The sequence below is a fragment of the Equus przewalskii genome, chromosome X (genome assembly GCF_037783145.1).
Source record: "Equus przewalskii isolate Varuska chromosome X, EquPr2, whole genome shotgun sequence".
In the NCBI taxonomy this organism is placed as follows: Eukaryota; Metazoa; Chordata; class Mammalia; order Perissodactyla; family Equidae; genus Equus; species Equus przewalskii.
Window position 1 is genome coordinate 49,394,770 of NC_091863.1, and position 13,842 is coordinate 49,408,611.

Here is a 13,842-nt window from a genome sequence, read left to right on the forward strand (position 1 = left end):
TTTCTTCTTTCACTCTATTTTTGTTACTTCTCTTTCCTTCTATATTCTCCCTTAACCAGGTCTTGGACTTACCTGCAACACTACACTTAGGCAGAAGGATCACAGGCTTTAGAGGCCTGGATCTGATTCTTGGCTTTGCCCCTTCCAAGTTGTTTGTTGGGCAATCACTTTACCCTTTTTGAGCCTCAGTTTTATCATCTGTAAAAGTGGACACACATAACACCTTACTGGCAAGGTTGTTGTTGGAAGATGTGGTAGACTGTCTGCAAACATGTCCAATAATTCCTCTCATCTCTGATATGCATGCAGCTCCTTCCATCAAAAGGTAGAATCTCTTTTCCCCACTCCTTAAATTTAGGCTGACTCTGTGACTTGCTTTGACCAATAGCATACAACAGCACTGTTGCTGTATGACATCTGGTCTTACGCCACAAAAGACCTTGCAGCTTTGGTTTTCACCCTCTTGAAAGCCTGCTGCCAGGTAAAAAAACAGTCTGTTTTACTTAGAGAGGCCAAATGGAGAAAGAGAGGCCCTGGAGGATAAAATAATACAAAGGGAGGTGGGGTGGGGGTCAGCCAGCTCACAGCTGTTCCATCCATCCCAGCTTAGGTGCCACATATGAGAGTGCAAACATCTTAGATCCTCCAGCCCCAGTCAAGCTGTCTGAGACAACACCATGTGGAATAGAAATACATCATTCCCAGAAAGCCCTGCTCAAATTGCTAAATCATGAGCAAATAAATGGTGGTTGTTTTAAGCCACTATGTTTTGGGGTGGTTTGTTTCTCACAATAGATAAATGAACCAGGAAAACTAAATGAGATAGCAGCATCCCATCCAGTGGTTGGCAGATGTAGGTGCTCAGCATGATTGTTCCCTTCCCATTCAGAAGTGTCCCTGGGAAATGGCTGATCTGCTAGTGGCGCTACCACCAAAATGAGAGATCTGACCCCCCAGTGTTCCAAGGATGCAGAGCAATGGCTACTCCTATACTTTACAGGGACCTACTGAGGCTTATACAGGTTAAGGTGTATTCCAAGTCACACAGTCGGGTGTCCTCCCTTTGCCTGGAGTGAGCCTGGGCCACCTCAAAAGAAAGCTTGTAGCTGAACAAAATCTTTGTTGATAGAGTAATGTCAGGTAAGGCAAATAGTACTTTTTTTTGACTAGTCATTCAATCTAGGTGATGCCAGAGACACAAAGGAAAGAAGGAAAATTAACACTTATTGAGTGCTTACTATGGGCCTGGCATTGCTCACAACAGCCCCAGAAGTAGGTACTATTATTTTTCTCATTTTCCAGATGAATACTCTGAGGCATATAGAAGTTTTTGTCAGCTGCTGGGTTCCTGGGAAGCACTGGGAATGTTTAATGTATAGGATATTAATTAGGGCGTCTTTGGGATTAACACTTATAGAAGGGAAGAGAAGGAGGCAGGATTGGACAGAGGGAGCTGTTGAACTACAACGCAGTTCTAAGGGAGACCTGAGTCCACCCTATGGGGGAGCTTTGAAGCTGTGATGGCCTTGTAGAGTTGTTCCCTGTGGGGCACCAGGCCTTTATATTCCTGTACCAGTCATTGGATTCCCAGTCCTTGATTTCCAGTTCAGCATTATGTCAACTATTCCTAACATCAAGCCATTCCAAAAAGGAAAAAAGCTTAAAGAAAAAAAAATCATGGAGAAAAAGTAGAAAAAATATGGACTCTGGAACCAGACAAACCTGGGTTCAAATCCTGAAACTTCTCTTACTAGCTGTTTGTTAACTCTGGACAAGTTATTTAACTTCTCTGAGCTTCACTTTACTTTTTTGAAAAATGGCAATAAGAATAAGTAGTTTGAAAGGTTGTTTTGAAAATCAAATACAGTCATTTATATAAAGCATCTTGCATAGAGACCTGACACAAAGTAGGTACTGAATAAATGGAAATTATTATTATAATAGGGTATATTATTGTGGTGCAATATGCCTGGTTTTCTAATTTGTCGGGTGGAGTGAATAAAAGTGAAGAAGAACTACCCAGAAGGGCAAAGACATTACATTTTTCCTATGACCTGGTATACGTAGGCACTCAGTCAGCATTTACTCCAATGAACAAATGTTTATTTAAAAGGATTTGTACAGACATAGCACTCTTACTTTCAAAGAGCAGAGGAACTTTTTATATTATGAACACACAGACACTGTGGAAACTTAAAACTACAATTAAGGAAGGAAGGAAAAATATGCCCCCCTCCCCACAGCCAGGGGCTGTGACCTGAAGCAAAAACTTTTTCAGTCAGCTGAAAAACCCCCATCCCTGTCCCATAAGTCTGAGCGTGGTTTGACTAGAGATCTGGCTTTGGCGCAGGGGAGAGCTGTAGGGCTTGGGGAGCGCGGTGCCTTTTCTTTTGGGAGGGAAGGCCACCTGCACAATCTACAGAAAAGGGGGTGGCCAAGCAGATGACCTGAGCTGAGGCTGCCTTATAGAAGAGGGGAGATCCAAGAGAGGGAGGGAATGGAGAGAAAGTCCCTGCGTGTGTAAAGGGATTGGCACTCACTTGAATCTCAACTCACTCCCCTGACCCCTAAAATATCCCACTGAGTAAGTGCCAGAGTAATGGTTTTGAACAAAAGGTAATGCAGATATAAGCCTGGGGACCCTCTCAGCCTAAGGTACCCCTACAGTAGAGCCCTCAGCCCAATGACTTAGGCAGCAGAGTTAGGCAGGACTTGAGGAGTGGGTTTGGGTCCCTGATCTCGCTGTGGAGAACGTCTACTACTGATTTGCTAAAACTAGGGTCATGGGGGAAAGGCCCACAGATCTCAGGACCCTCAGACAAATAGCCTGGTACCTGAGAACTTTAGTATATATGGGAGACTGGCGAGGAGGGGTGTGAACTCAATAATAAACAGCCAGGCCTCCAAAATGAATATGAAAAGGAGGGCTTGTCTAAGCTACCTCTTGGCCTTGAAGATGAGATAAGAGTGAGAGGTGGCTGGGGGACATACATGCACCAAGCCTATTGGAAAGTCCAGCAAGAAGACTGTTATCCCTTCAGAGCCTAAGGCAAAAGTACAGGGAGGGGGCACACTGGAGCCTGCACCTGAAATAAGATATGGGCCTCCTCCAGCCCTCAGACACAGGAGACAGAGAATCACATCTGTGCCTTCTGCCCTTCCCTCAGTTCCAAACAATGGCATGGGTTGAAATGTGGGTGGGAGAGAAGGGATCATCAGAGACACTGTCAATAGCACCTGAACCACATCTCTTCCTAAATCAAAAACCCCAAGAAGAAAAAGAAGTAAGAGCAAAGTGAGACAGGGGTTGTGCTTCCATCACATTAAATAGGAGACTTGGTAGAGGTGGGGAAGGGTTGTTTCACATCAGGACATCAATTACTCTGGCCAAGGGGAGGGGTTATGAGCAGCAGAACTCTATGTGTTCTCTCTCTCTTCATTCATCCTGCTTCCGTTTCGGCTTTTTGGGGTTTCGGGACCGACTCTTGGCTTTGCACAGAGGGCATATAGGTGCATTCCGGTGAATCTGCTGATGACATGACAAGCAGGCCTGGTGGGGGGCACAGGACACAGAAAGTTAGTGGTCAGATTCTTCTAGGGCATGATTCAGCCTTCTGATCCCCAGGGGTCCAGAAAGCAATTGTGATTTCCCAACAGGAAGGAGCAGTAACAAGTGAGAGAGACCCAAGTAGAGAGATCAGTGCTGGATGTAAGGGACATAAAAGATATAAGGGAGTGAGGATCAAATAGGGGTATTGAGGAAAAATATCCAAAACTTGAAAATAAGGCAAAGTGAGAATTGTACATCCATTTAGTATTATACTAGAAGATAGTCCAACAGGCCCACTCAAGGATTATTTCTTTCTCTAGGACAGGTATCAGTAAACTTTCTCTATAAAGGCCAAGATAGTAAATATTTTAGACTTTTCAGGTCATATGATTTTAGTGACAACAAGTCAATTCTATTTTACATGAAAGAAGCTATAGATAATACCTAAACAAAGGCATGGAAGTGAGCCAATGAAACTTTATTTACGAAAACAGGAAACAGGTCAGACTTGGCCTGTGGGTTCTAGTTTTCTGACCCCTACTCTAGAAAACTGTCCTTTTGTTTGACTATTTATCATTGATAAGGACCCGGACTCTGTGATTTATGCTTATAAGCTGCAAATGGTTTTTGCCCAGTAGAGATGCAGATTATTTCTGTTCCGAAGAAAAGATAATCACAAAGGTTAGTTTTATTGCCCTGTAGGATATTAACCATTCCTGTATTTAACTTTGCAAACTTATTTCACTATTCCTCTCCTTTCCTGGCTATATAATCATCTGTTCTTCAAATGCTTTTAGAACCAGCTTTGTAATCCTGCTAGCTCCCTCATTAATGACATATGCTCACCTTATATTTGTTTGAGTCACGTTTCGAAGTTTTTGACAATTATATGTTGGCAGAGCCTGGCAATCTCCCTGCATTCTAACCCCTCTGGGAAAGTGAGGTAACAAAAACAGTAGGTCCACTACAGCACACACACACCATCCCTTCTTCTGTGTCCCAAGCAAAAGCTGTTTTAGGAAGGTCCCAAATAAGTAAGGCCAAAGCTGCAGACCTAGCCTTCTATGGGGCTTCTTGAGGATGCCTTGCTTCCTCCATAGCTCTTACCCAGCTCACTCACCTTCATTGGTGGGGGTTGCTGCCTGAAGGTGGCTGTTTGCCGAGTGTCCTGCTTCCTAGCCACTTGGAGTTGTTGGGCGGCAGCGGCTGCAGCGGCCAGGGACTCAGGGATGGGGGGCTCCTGAGGCTCTGTCTGCCATTCTGCTTTCTGCTTTTCAAAGTAACTTTGAAGATGAGAGACATTACATTAGCTGGATCATTCTGAAAGCAAGCAGAACCTTGCCCATCTTAAGGACTCCATGCCGCAGAACCAAGGGGGTTGGGCTGTGGCTCACTATAGAAAGTTCTTGCAACCTCCCCAGCACAGGTTCTTCTCCCTGGGTACCAGGCCCATTGTCTGATCAGAAAGGTAATCCTCCTGCTCCTTAGCTCTGACAGACCCAGAAAATCAAGAAATCCAAGGGCTAGCAAAGTCCTCAAAGGACATTCATCTACCTTCCATCTCATGTTCCTTTGTAGTATTCCTATTAAGTGTCTTCAGGTCTCTGCTGACATACCTCTAGGAAGAAGAAGCTCACCACTTCCATAGGCAGACTGCTTTACCTTAAGGAAGTATGCTTGCTTCTACTGAACTGAACTCTGTCTCTCTGTAAGGCAAGCCTAGTTCTTTAACTCTGGGTCTTAAGGTGAAGTTCCAGGCTAGCCCCTAGAGACCATGAAAGCTCAGCCTTCTGTGTTTTCAAAGGTTTCTGGACACTCCTTCTAGCCGTTGACTTGGGAATTGACCTCTTAAAAGCCATAGACACACACACACACAGAGTCATACACATAGTCTTGTATTGTCAAAATTGCTCAAAGAATTTTAAAAGCCATCTAGTAATTCCAGTCTAATTATCCTTCTTTTAGTGTAACAGCCCAGCACAGAGACTTGCCCAAGGTCATGCAGTGGATTAGCCACTGACAGGCCTGGGGCTAACACTGTGTACCCTGACTTTCAGACCAGGTTTTATGTGTGTACATAAGCCTGTGCATATATGTGTGTGTGTGTGTGTGTGTGTGTGTGTGTGTGTGTGTATGGTATGTATGTAACAGGGACAAGGGGCTGGCAGCTTACTCCAAGGAGAGCTTCTCTTCCTCTTCACATAGGTCAGGGAGCCTCTGCAGACCCAAAGTCATGCGCAGGGCATCCACATGTTCCTTCAGTGGTTTATACTCATCATGTAGCCGCCGGGTAGATTCTAGCAGCTTGTTTAGATCATTCTCAGACTGTTTGATGGTATTTTCCATCTGGAACATAGAGTGAGGTAGACACAGAAAAGACCCAAAGATTCTCAGTGAGGCTCTACAGCTGAATGGATAATAACACAGGCTCCAGAGCCAGAACAATCTATGGTCAAGTCTTCAATCCACCATGTATTCTGTGTGATTCTTGTCAAGCCTCAGTTTCTTCATCTGTATGATAATGACAATACTAGTGCCTACCTCATATAATCTTGGTGAAGGTTCAATGATGGAATTCATATAAAGCTCTCGGTACAGAGGCTAAGACAGAGTAAAGGGTCAATAAATGGTAGACATTAATCAAATATAGCATCTTAGAACTGGAATGGATGTTAGAGTTCATTTAGTCTACCCCACCACGATTTTACATATCATAGAATTGAGGTTCAGAAAGAAGGAACTTCCTCAGAGAAATACTTCTTACAGGCAAAGCCTAGATAAAGACTCAGGGCTTCTGCCTCCTAGGCCAGTAGCCTTTCTTCTAAATCAGTGGTTCTCAAAATGTGGTCACCAGATCAGCAGCATCAGCATCTCCTGGGATCTCATTAGGAATGCAAATTCTCAGGCATTACCCCAGACATACGGAATCAGAAACTCTGGGGTGGAGTCCAACAGCCTGTGTTTTAACAGGCCCTCCATGTGACTCTGATGCATGTTCAAGTTTGAGATCCACGGGCCTAGATTTTCAGCCCCTCTGTGGCTAATTTCTTCATTTCATTGGCTCTGTATCCTTGGTTAGCTGGCAGCAGAACTGCCAACTCCTCATAAGATCCTAAAACCCTATGATCTTGTGCCACAGAAAATCCCAAGTACCTACTGTCCAAATTGCATTTATATTTCCTTTAAGATCCCAAGCCTGGCAATATCAGGAAATAAGTATTGCCACAGAAATGAGTTTTCCAATAATAGAAACTTAACTCCTTCAAATGTAATTTAAAAAAAATTATGTCTCATTGTCATATGCTCTAAGGGTTGGAAAGGACCTTACAGGTCAGCACCTCCAACCTCTCTCCTGGTGAAAGAACCATGAATACTGCAGCCCAGACAGGTGATAATTCAGACTCTGCTTGCATAATTCCAAAAAGTGGGAAGCTTACCAACTTAGCAGGTAGTTCATTCCCCATGTTCGAAGAGTCTCCAAAAGAGACTCTAATGACAGAGCCCCACTTTGGTAGGCCAGCAGGGATGATTTGTTTGGCCTAGTTGGAAGCTTTAGAACCCTTTAAGGTAGACCTCAGAGGCAGCTGCCTGCTCTGCTTTTCTGCAAGGCTAGCTCTCAACTCCAAGACTCCTAGAATAAGAGCATATCAGAGCTGAAAGAGACCTTAGAGGTGACTGAATCCCTCCCATAATACAGACAGGGAAAATGAGGCCAAGAGAGAAGAAGGGGGATGTTCAGTGATATATAGTCAATCAATGACAGAGCCAGGACTGGATCGCAGAACTTCTAGATTCTTCTACTCCACCACAGCCTGATGCTTACTTTCCCAAGTTGGTGACAGCCACATCTCAAGGAGAGGTCACAGCACTCACTACTGCCTATTCCTCAAATGGCCCAGAGGAAGACTTCAGGGAGCCAGTCACATACCACATTGATGTCAGCATGGATCAGTCGGAGTTCCTCCACGTGGGCCATCTTCTCCTGTAGCAAGAGGTCCATTTCCTGTTTGTATTCCTTCAGGTGCCTCTCTTCTGACTCAAGAGCCTCAAACTCAGCCTTCAAACGGGCCTTGATCTTCTCCATCTGCAGGGTCTTGTTCCTGCAATTCCCAGAAAGCAGAAAACAGACCAGCAGGAGAAAGGAAGAAAATGGGAATGGGGTACAGAGTTAGGCCCTGAGCTAGGGATACCTTTCTAAACCATCTTTCTAAGCTTTCCTCTCTCTAGGCAGAGCCAATCTGAAGCCATCTCAAAAAAGTTAGGAGATTCTTCTATGATAAAAGCTCAGTGGGTCTCAAATGGGGATAATTTTGTTCTCTTATGGGGCATTTGCAAATGTGGGACAGGTTTCAGCTGTTATATGATTTAAGGGAGAGCACTACTAGCATTTAGTGGACATGGGCCAGAGATGCTAAACAGCCTCTCAATTCACAGGGAAGTCCCATACCACAGATAACTCCCACCCAAGATGCCAACTGTGACCTCTTGAGAAACTCCAGAGCAGCACTGTCCAATAAATTTTCTACAATGATGGAAATATTCTATATTTATGCTTTACAATACAGTAGCCACTAGGGACATGTAGCTACTGAGCACTTGAAATGTGGCTAGTGCAACTGAGGAACTGAATTTTGAATTTAATTTTAGTTACTTGAACTTTAAACAGCCACATGTGGTTAATGGCTCCCATATTGGATAGCATAGCTCTATAGGGTCCACTCATCAGTTCCAGAAGAGGAAGGGGAAAGTTAAAGAATGGCAGCTCATTTCTTTTCTTAGAAAAATAAAACCTGTTTCTGCTTAAATTCCAATTGCATACGCTCTGGCTCAGTAATCCTACACCTGGGAATTTATTCTAAGGAAATAATTCAAGGAAGCAAAAAAAAGTTGATACACAGCAATGCGTTTTCTGGGCTGTGGGCAAAATTTGAATATTTGACAGCCATTAAAAAGAATCACTATGAAGACTTACGACATGGAAAATGTTAAGGATATGATACTCAATGAAAAAGTATACATATTTTGTAATTTCAAAATGTACGTGCATGTGCCTAAAGAAAAGCAACCAGCAAGGGTACAGTTTCAAGGATCTTTAAGACCATTTGAAACCTGCTTAAGTGAAAGGGCCATCAAAACTTTGGAAGCAGGCCCCTCTAGGGCACATTATCTTCCCACTGGCTCTGTACTCTCTGGTTCTCAGGTCCTGCCTAGCCATTATCCATTACTCAGATTTGACATCTCCTTTCTTCTGCTTCAGTAGCTGGCTTTCTGTTCTGTCCCAGCCAATCCCATGGGTGCTCTTTCTCCACAACCTTGACCTCAGCCTGCTGCTGTCTTCAGTCTTTCTCTCCTTTATCAACATTGCCTGTGGCTCCTGCCTGTGGCCCTCAATGGCACAGAACCACAGAAAGAATTGTGTTAGATGGGTAGGATGATGGGAAAAATTTTTCTTTCTATATTCAAAAACTTTTTTTCATGTTATTACATTGTTTTTACCTTTGAAAAGGGTAAAATGATAGGTATTATTATCCCATTTGTAAAGAAGGAAATTGAGGTTCAGGGTAGTAACTTCACCAATACTACAGAGCTATTAAGTGGGATGTTAGGATTTAAACCCAGGGCACTCTAACACCACCCATTACTCCACACTGCCTGAGTTGGGTTACCCAGGCTAAAGGGCATAAACACATCTAGAGTTCCTGGTATACCTGTTCGACTATCTTGCAGAAGGATCATACTGATTTGTATTGGTCAATTAATTAACTATTTAGAGCCCCTCCTATATACACTTCTATTTTCCTCCTCTAGATTACATGCAGAGCACTTTGAACTTTGCCTATGCATACCCCAATTTACAGATGGGAAAACTGATACAGTGTCTTACCCTAAATCATATAGCCAGTATTTGGCAATGCTGGGCCTAGAACCCATTTCTGCAGGCAGAACCATATTGTGAAAGAAACATGGGCTTTAGATTCAGACCTGGGTATAAATCCTGGTTCTGCCTCTCACTAGCTATTTGCCCTTAGACAATAATAATAATAACTATATTTATAGTTTAACTATATTGAGCACCTAAATGTACCAATTATAGAGAGTTTAAATATATATTTATTCAACAAATATTTATAGAACATCTATCATGTGCCAGGCACTTACTAGGTGCTAGGACAGAAGAGAGAACAGGACAGTCTGTGGACAGAAACCTTCATCGAATGAGGAAAATAGACCGTTAACACACTGTTACCTGCAAATCTATGTGATGAGTAGTAGGGATGAGATGCAGAATGCAGTGGAAGGGTACAACAAAGGGATCTAACACAGTCTGAGGAACATTGTAGATTCAAGGGGGGAGTCAGAGGAAGCTTCCCTGAGAACCTGAGGAAGTGACATCTAAGTTAAGACCTGGAGAATGAGTAGGAGGTAGCTAGTGAGTGCAAGTAGACACAGAGGAGAGCAGTTCAGGCAGTGAGAAGAGCATGAGCAATGGCCCTGGAGCAGAAAAGAATATGGCACATTAGAGGAACTGAACAAAGGTCAGTGTGACTGGAGCATCTATTGCAAGAGGGAGGGGGCCTGAGATGAAACTAGGGAGGTTGCCAGAATACAGCTGGGAGATTGTGATGAAGTGGGAATTTTATCCTCATGGGAAGGGGAAATGATAGAATTTTAAGCAGCAGGAGAGTGACATAATCTGATTATCTCACTTCACTTCTCTCAGCCTTGGCTTCCTCATCAGTAACACAGGAATAATAAAAGACACCTACTTTGCAGGTTATGAGTATGTGGCACATGGTGGGCAGTCAACAAATGATAGTACCCTTCCCTTCTCACTCTGCCCAACTCTTCTGACTTCTGGTAAAGGTCATCTCCTTTACCACAATGGTTTGAACTTTGTTATAAAGATCCTACGGTGAGTAGGGTGTGTGTGTGTGCTTGTGTGTACATGGATGTGTGTATATGTACTAGCATGAATGGCAAGGTATGTTACCAGTTACTAAGGTTATAACAATAATCATTAGCGTAAGCCACTTCATAATATTAATTTTTTTATATTTTATAGTGCTGGGCCAAGCCTTCCTAATTTGTAACCAATTCAATTAAGATGTCATCAACTACTACTAAATAAAATCAGGTGAGAAGTCTCTCACTGATACTTCATAGAAATCAGCATAGTACATCTTTCCCTGTTTAAATGAATTCCTTTTATCTAATCCTCCCTTCTCCCTCTGTGCCTAATCTACTTACACAGCCCTATGTTGTCAGGCAGGAATCACTGCAATCCCACATTAAATCAAAATAAACCAAAGGCTTTTCACCTTGTGGGTTAACAGTCAAGTGCTGCCTGGAATTGGAAAATCAAAGGCATAAAGCCTTTCTCAAAGAACCAGTGGTATTTCCTCTCCCTGGGGAGGAGGGCTGTCACCAGCAAAATGGCAGCTTTGTCCTTTGGGTAGGAAACCCAGGGTAGTCACAATGTCTGCCTCTATCAAAGGTGTTTTGGAGCCTTTTCAATTGTCCACTCTGGGAAGAAATAGCAAGGACTAGAGACCCTGACTAAGGGAGAGAAGGGCCAAGACTTCTGGTTGGGGAAAGAAAACAGAGTTGTGAAGATAGATTGCAGAAATAGCCTCTATTTGTTTCTCTGGGAAGAGCCTGGCCCATGCCTTAGTGGAGGGACAGCAGTGTCACTGCAGTCTTTGATGGTACTACTGTCACCTCTCAGCAGTGGCATACTAAGGGCAGGGCAGTGGAAGCAGTCCACGCTGGATGCAGACAAAAAGGGGGCACATTGTGTGTAGAGAATTAAAAAATATTAATAGAACCAACTAAAGTTGGTTTGCTCTTTACTATCACTGTGCACTGAAAATTCTAAACAATGTCCACTGAAGGACATCTGGGCTGATCCTAGTTTTTAGCAATTATGAGTAAAGCTGCTAGGAATATCCATGTACAAGTTTTAATGTGACCATAAGTTTTCATTTCTCTAGGATAAATGATCAAAACTACAATTGCTGGATTGTACGGTAATTGCACGTTTAATTTTTCAATAAACTGCCAAACTGTTTTCCAGAGAGGCTGTACCATTTCACAAGCCCACCACCAGTTCCTCCACCTGGCCAGCCATTTTACTTGAAGTGTTTTAAGAAGTAGTATACCTCAAAGTGATTTTAATTTGCATTTCCCTAATGGCTAGTGATGTAGTACATTTTTTTATTTGTCATCTGTATATCCTTTTCCACGAACTGTCCGTGCATGTCTTTGGCCCATTTTCTAACTGGATTATTTCTTCTCTCACAGTTGAGTTTTGAGAGTTCTTTATATATCCTAGATATGAGTTCTTTGCCAGATATCTGGTTTACAAATATTTTCTCCCAGTCAGTAGCTTGTCTTTTCATCCTCTTAACCAGGTCTTTACCAGAACATCTAAAAATGTTTTTGATGAATTCCAATTTGTCAAATTTTTCTTTTATGGATAATGCTTTGGTGTCATGTCTAAGACTCTTCGCCAAGCTCTGGGTTCTGCAGATTTTCTCCTACATAGTTTTCTAAAAGTTTTATAGTTACATTTATACCTACAATCCATTCTGAGTTAATTTTCACATAAAGTGTGAGGTTTGGGCTGAGAGTCATTTTTTTGCTTATGGATATCCAATTGCTCCAGCAGCCTTTGTTGTAAAGACTGTCCTTCCTTCATTGGATAACTTTTGTACCTCTGACAAAAATCAGCTGGATTTCATACTCGTGTGGGTCAATTACTGGGTTCTCAATTTTGTTCCACTTATCTATGTGTCTGTCCCTTTGTCAATACCACACAGTCTTGATTACTGTAGCTATATAAGTTTTGAAATCGGGAAGAGTGATTCCTCCCACTTCATTTTTATAGTTCAAAATTCTTTTAGCTATTCTTGTTCTTTTGCCTTGCCATATAAATTTTGCCATATAGAATAATCTTGTCTATATCTACCAAAAATCTTTCTGGGATTTTGATGGGAATTTCATTAAATTTTTATGTCAATTTGGGGGGATTGATATCTTTACTATACTGAGTTTTCCAAACCATGAATACAGCATGTCTCTTTATTTATTTAGATCTCCTTTGATTTCTTTCATTAGCATTTTGTAGTTTTCAGCATAAAAGTCCTGTACATGTTTTGTTAAATCTTTGTTACACTTAGGTATTCATGTTTTTGAGTAATTATAAATTGTTTTGTATTTTTAATTGTAGTTTCTATATGCTTATTGCTATTTTTTCTGTTAATCTTATATCCTGCAACCTTGCTGACTCTTATTAGATCTAGAAGTTTTCTGTTTTGTTTTCAATTTATTGAGATTTCCTACATAGACAATTATGTTATCTGCAAACAAGGACAGTTTTATTTTTTCCCTTTCCATCTATATGCCTTTATTTACTTGCTTACTCAGTTGTCCTATCTAGAACCTCTAGTGCCATATTGACTAGCAGTACTGAGAGTGGACATCATTGCCTTGTTCCTGATCTTACAGGGATAGCATTCATTCTTTTGCAATTAAGTGTAATGTTAGATAGCTGCAGGGTTTTTGTAGATGTACTTTATCAAGCTGAGAAAATTCCCCCATATTCCTAGTTTTCTAAGAGATTTTATCATAAATATTTATTGAATTTTGTCAAATGCTTTATCTGTATCACTTGACATGATCATGTGATATTTTTCTTCTTTAGCCTGTTAATATGATCAGTAAGATTCATTGATTTTTGAATTACAAACCAGCCTTGCATCTCTGGAATAAACCCCACTTGCTCATGAGGTATAAGTTTTTTTATATATTGCTGAATTCTATTTGCTAATAATTTGATAAAAATGTTTACATCTATATTCATGAGGGATATTAGTTTCTAGTTTTCTTGTATTGTCTTTGCCTGGAATTTGGTATCAGGGTATTAAGGGCTTCATAAAATGAAGTGGGAAGTGCTGTTTCTACTTTTACTTTCTGGAGAGATTGTTAAGAATTGGCATTAAAAGACAAGAAATAACAAGTGTTGGAGAGGATGTGGAGAAAAGGGAACCCTCACACACTGCTAGTAGGAATGCAAACCGATATAGCCACCATGGAAAATAATATGGAGATTTCTCAAAATCTTAAAAATAGAAATACTGCATGATCCAGCTCCCACTACTGGGTATTTATCCAAAGAACATGAAATCAACAATTCAAAGAGATGTATGCATCCCTATGTTCATCACAGCATTATTCACAATAGCCAAGATGTGGAAGCAAACTAAGTGTCCATCAACAGATGAGTGCATAAA

At 41.7% G+C, this 13,842-nt stretch overlaps 1 protein-coding gene across 4 annotated transcripts in view; it reads right to left on the reverse strand.

The window, feature by feature from the left end:
• Window positions 1-2,081: 2,081 nt before the first annotated feature.
• Window positions 2,082-13,842, reverse strand: part of ZC4H2 (zinc finger C4H2-type containing) — a 67,748-nt gene continuing 55,987 nt past the window's right edge. For 3 of the 4 annotated variants that reach the window (XM_070604163.1, XM_070604161.1, XM_070604162.1), the window contains 4 exons: window positions 7,479-7,650; window positions 5,724-5,896; window positions 4,671-4,833; window positions 2,082-3,550 (listed from right to left, as the gene is read on the reverse strand). In XM_070604163.1, the coding sequence (XP_070460264.1) occupies window positions 3,437-3,550; window positions 4,671-4,833; window positions 5,724-5,896; window positions 7,479-7,634 (606 nt within the window). In that variant the 5' untranslated portion in view covers window positions 7,635-7,650 and the 3' untranslated portion in view covers window positions 2,082-3,436. The remainder of the gene's footprint in view (window positions 3,551-4,670; window positions 4,834-5,723; window positions 5,897-7,478; window positions 7,651-13,842) is intronic. The other variant, XM_070604164.1, reaches the window with a different exon arrangement.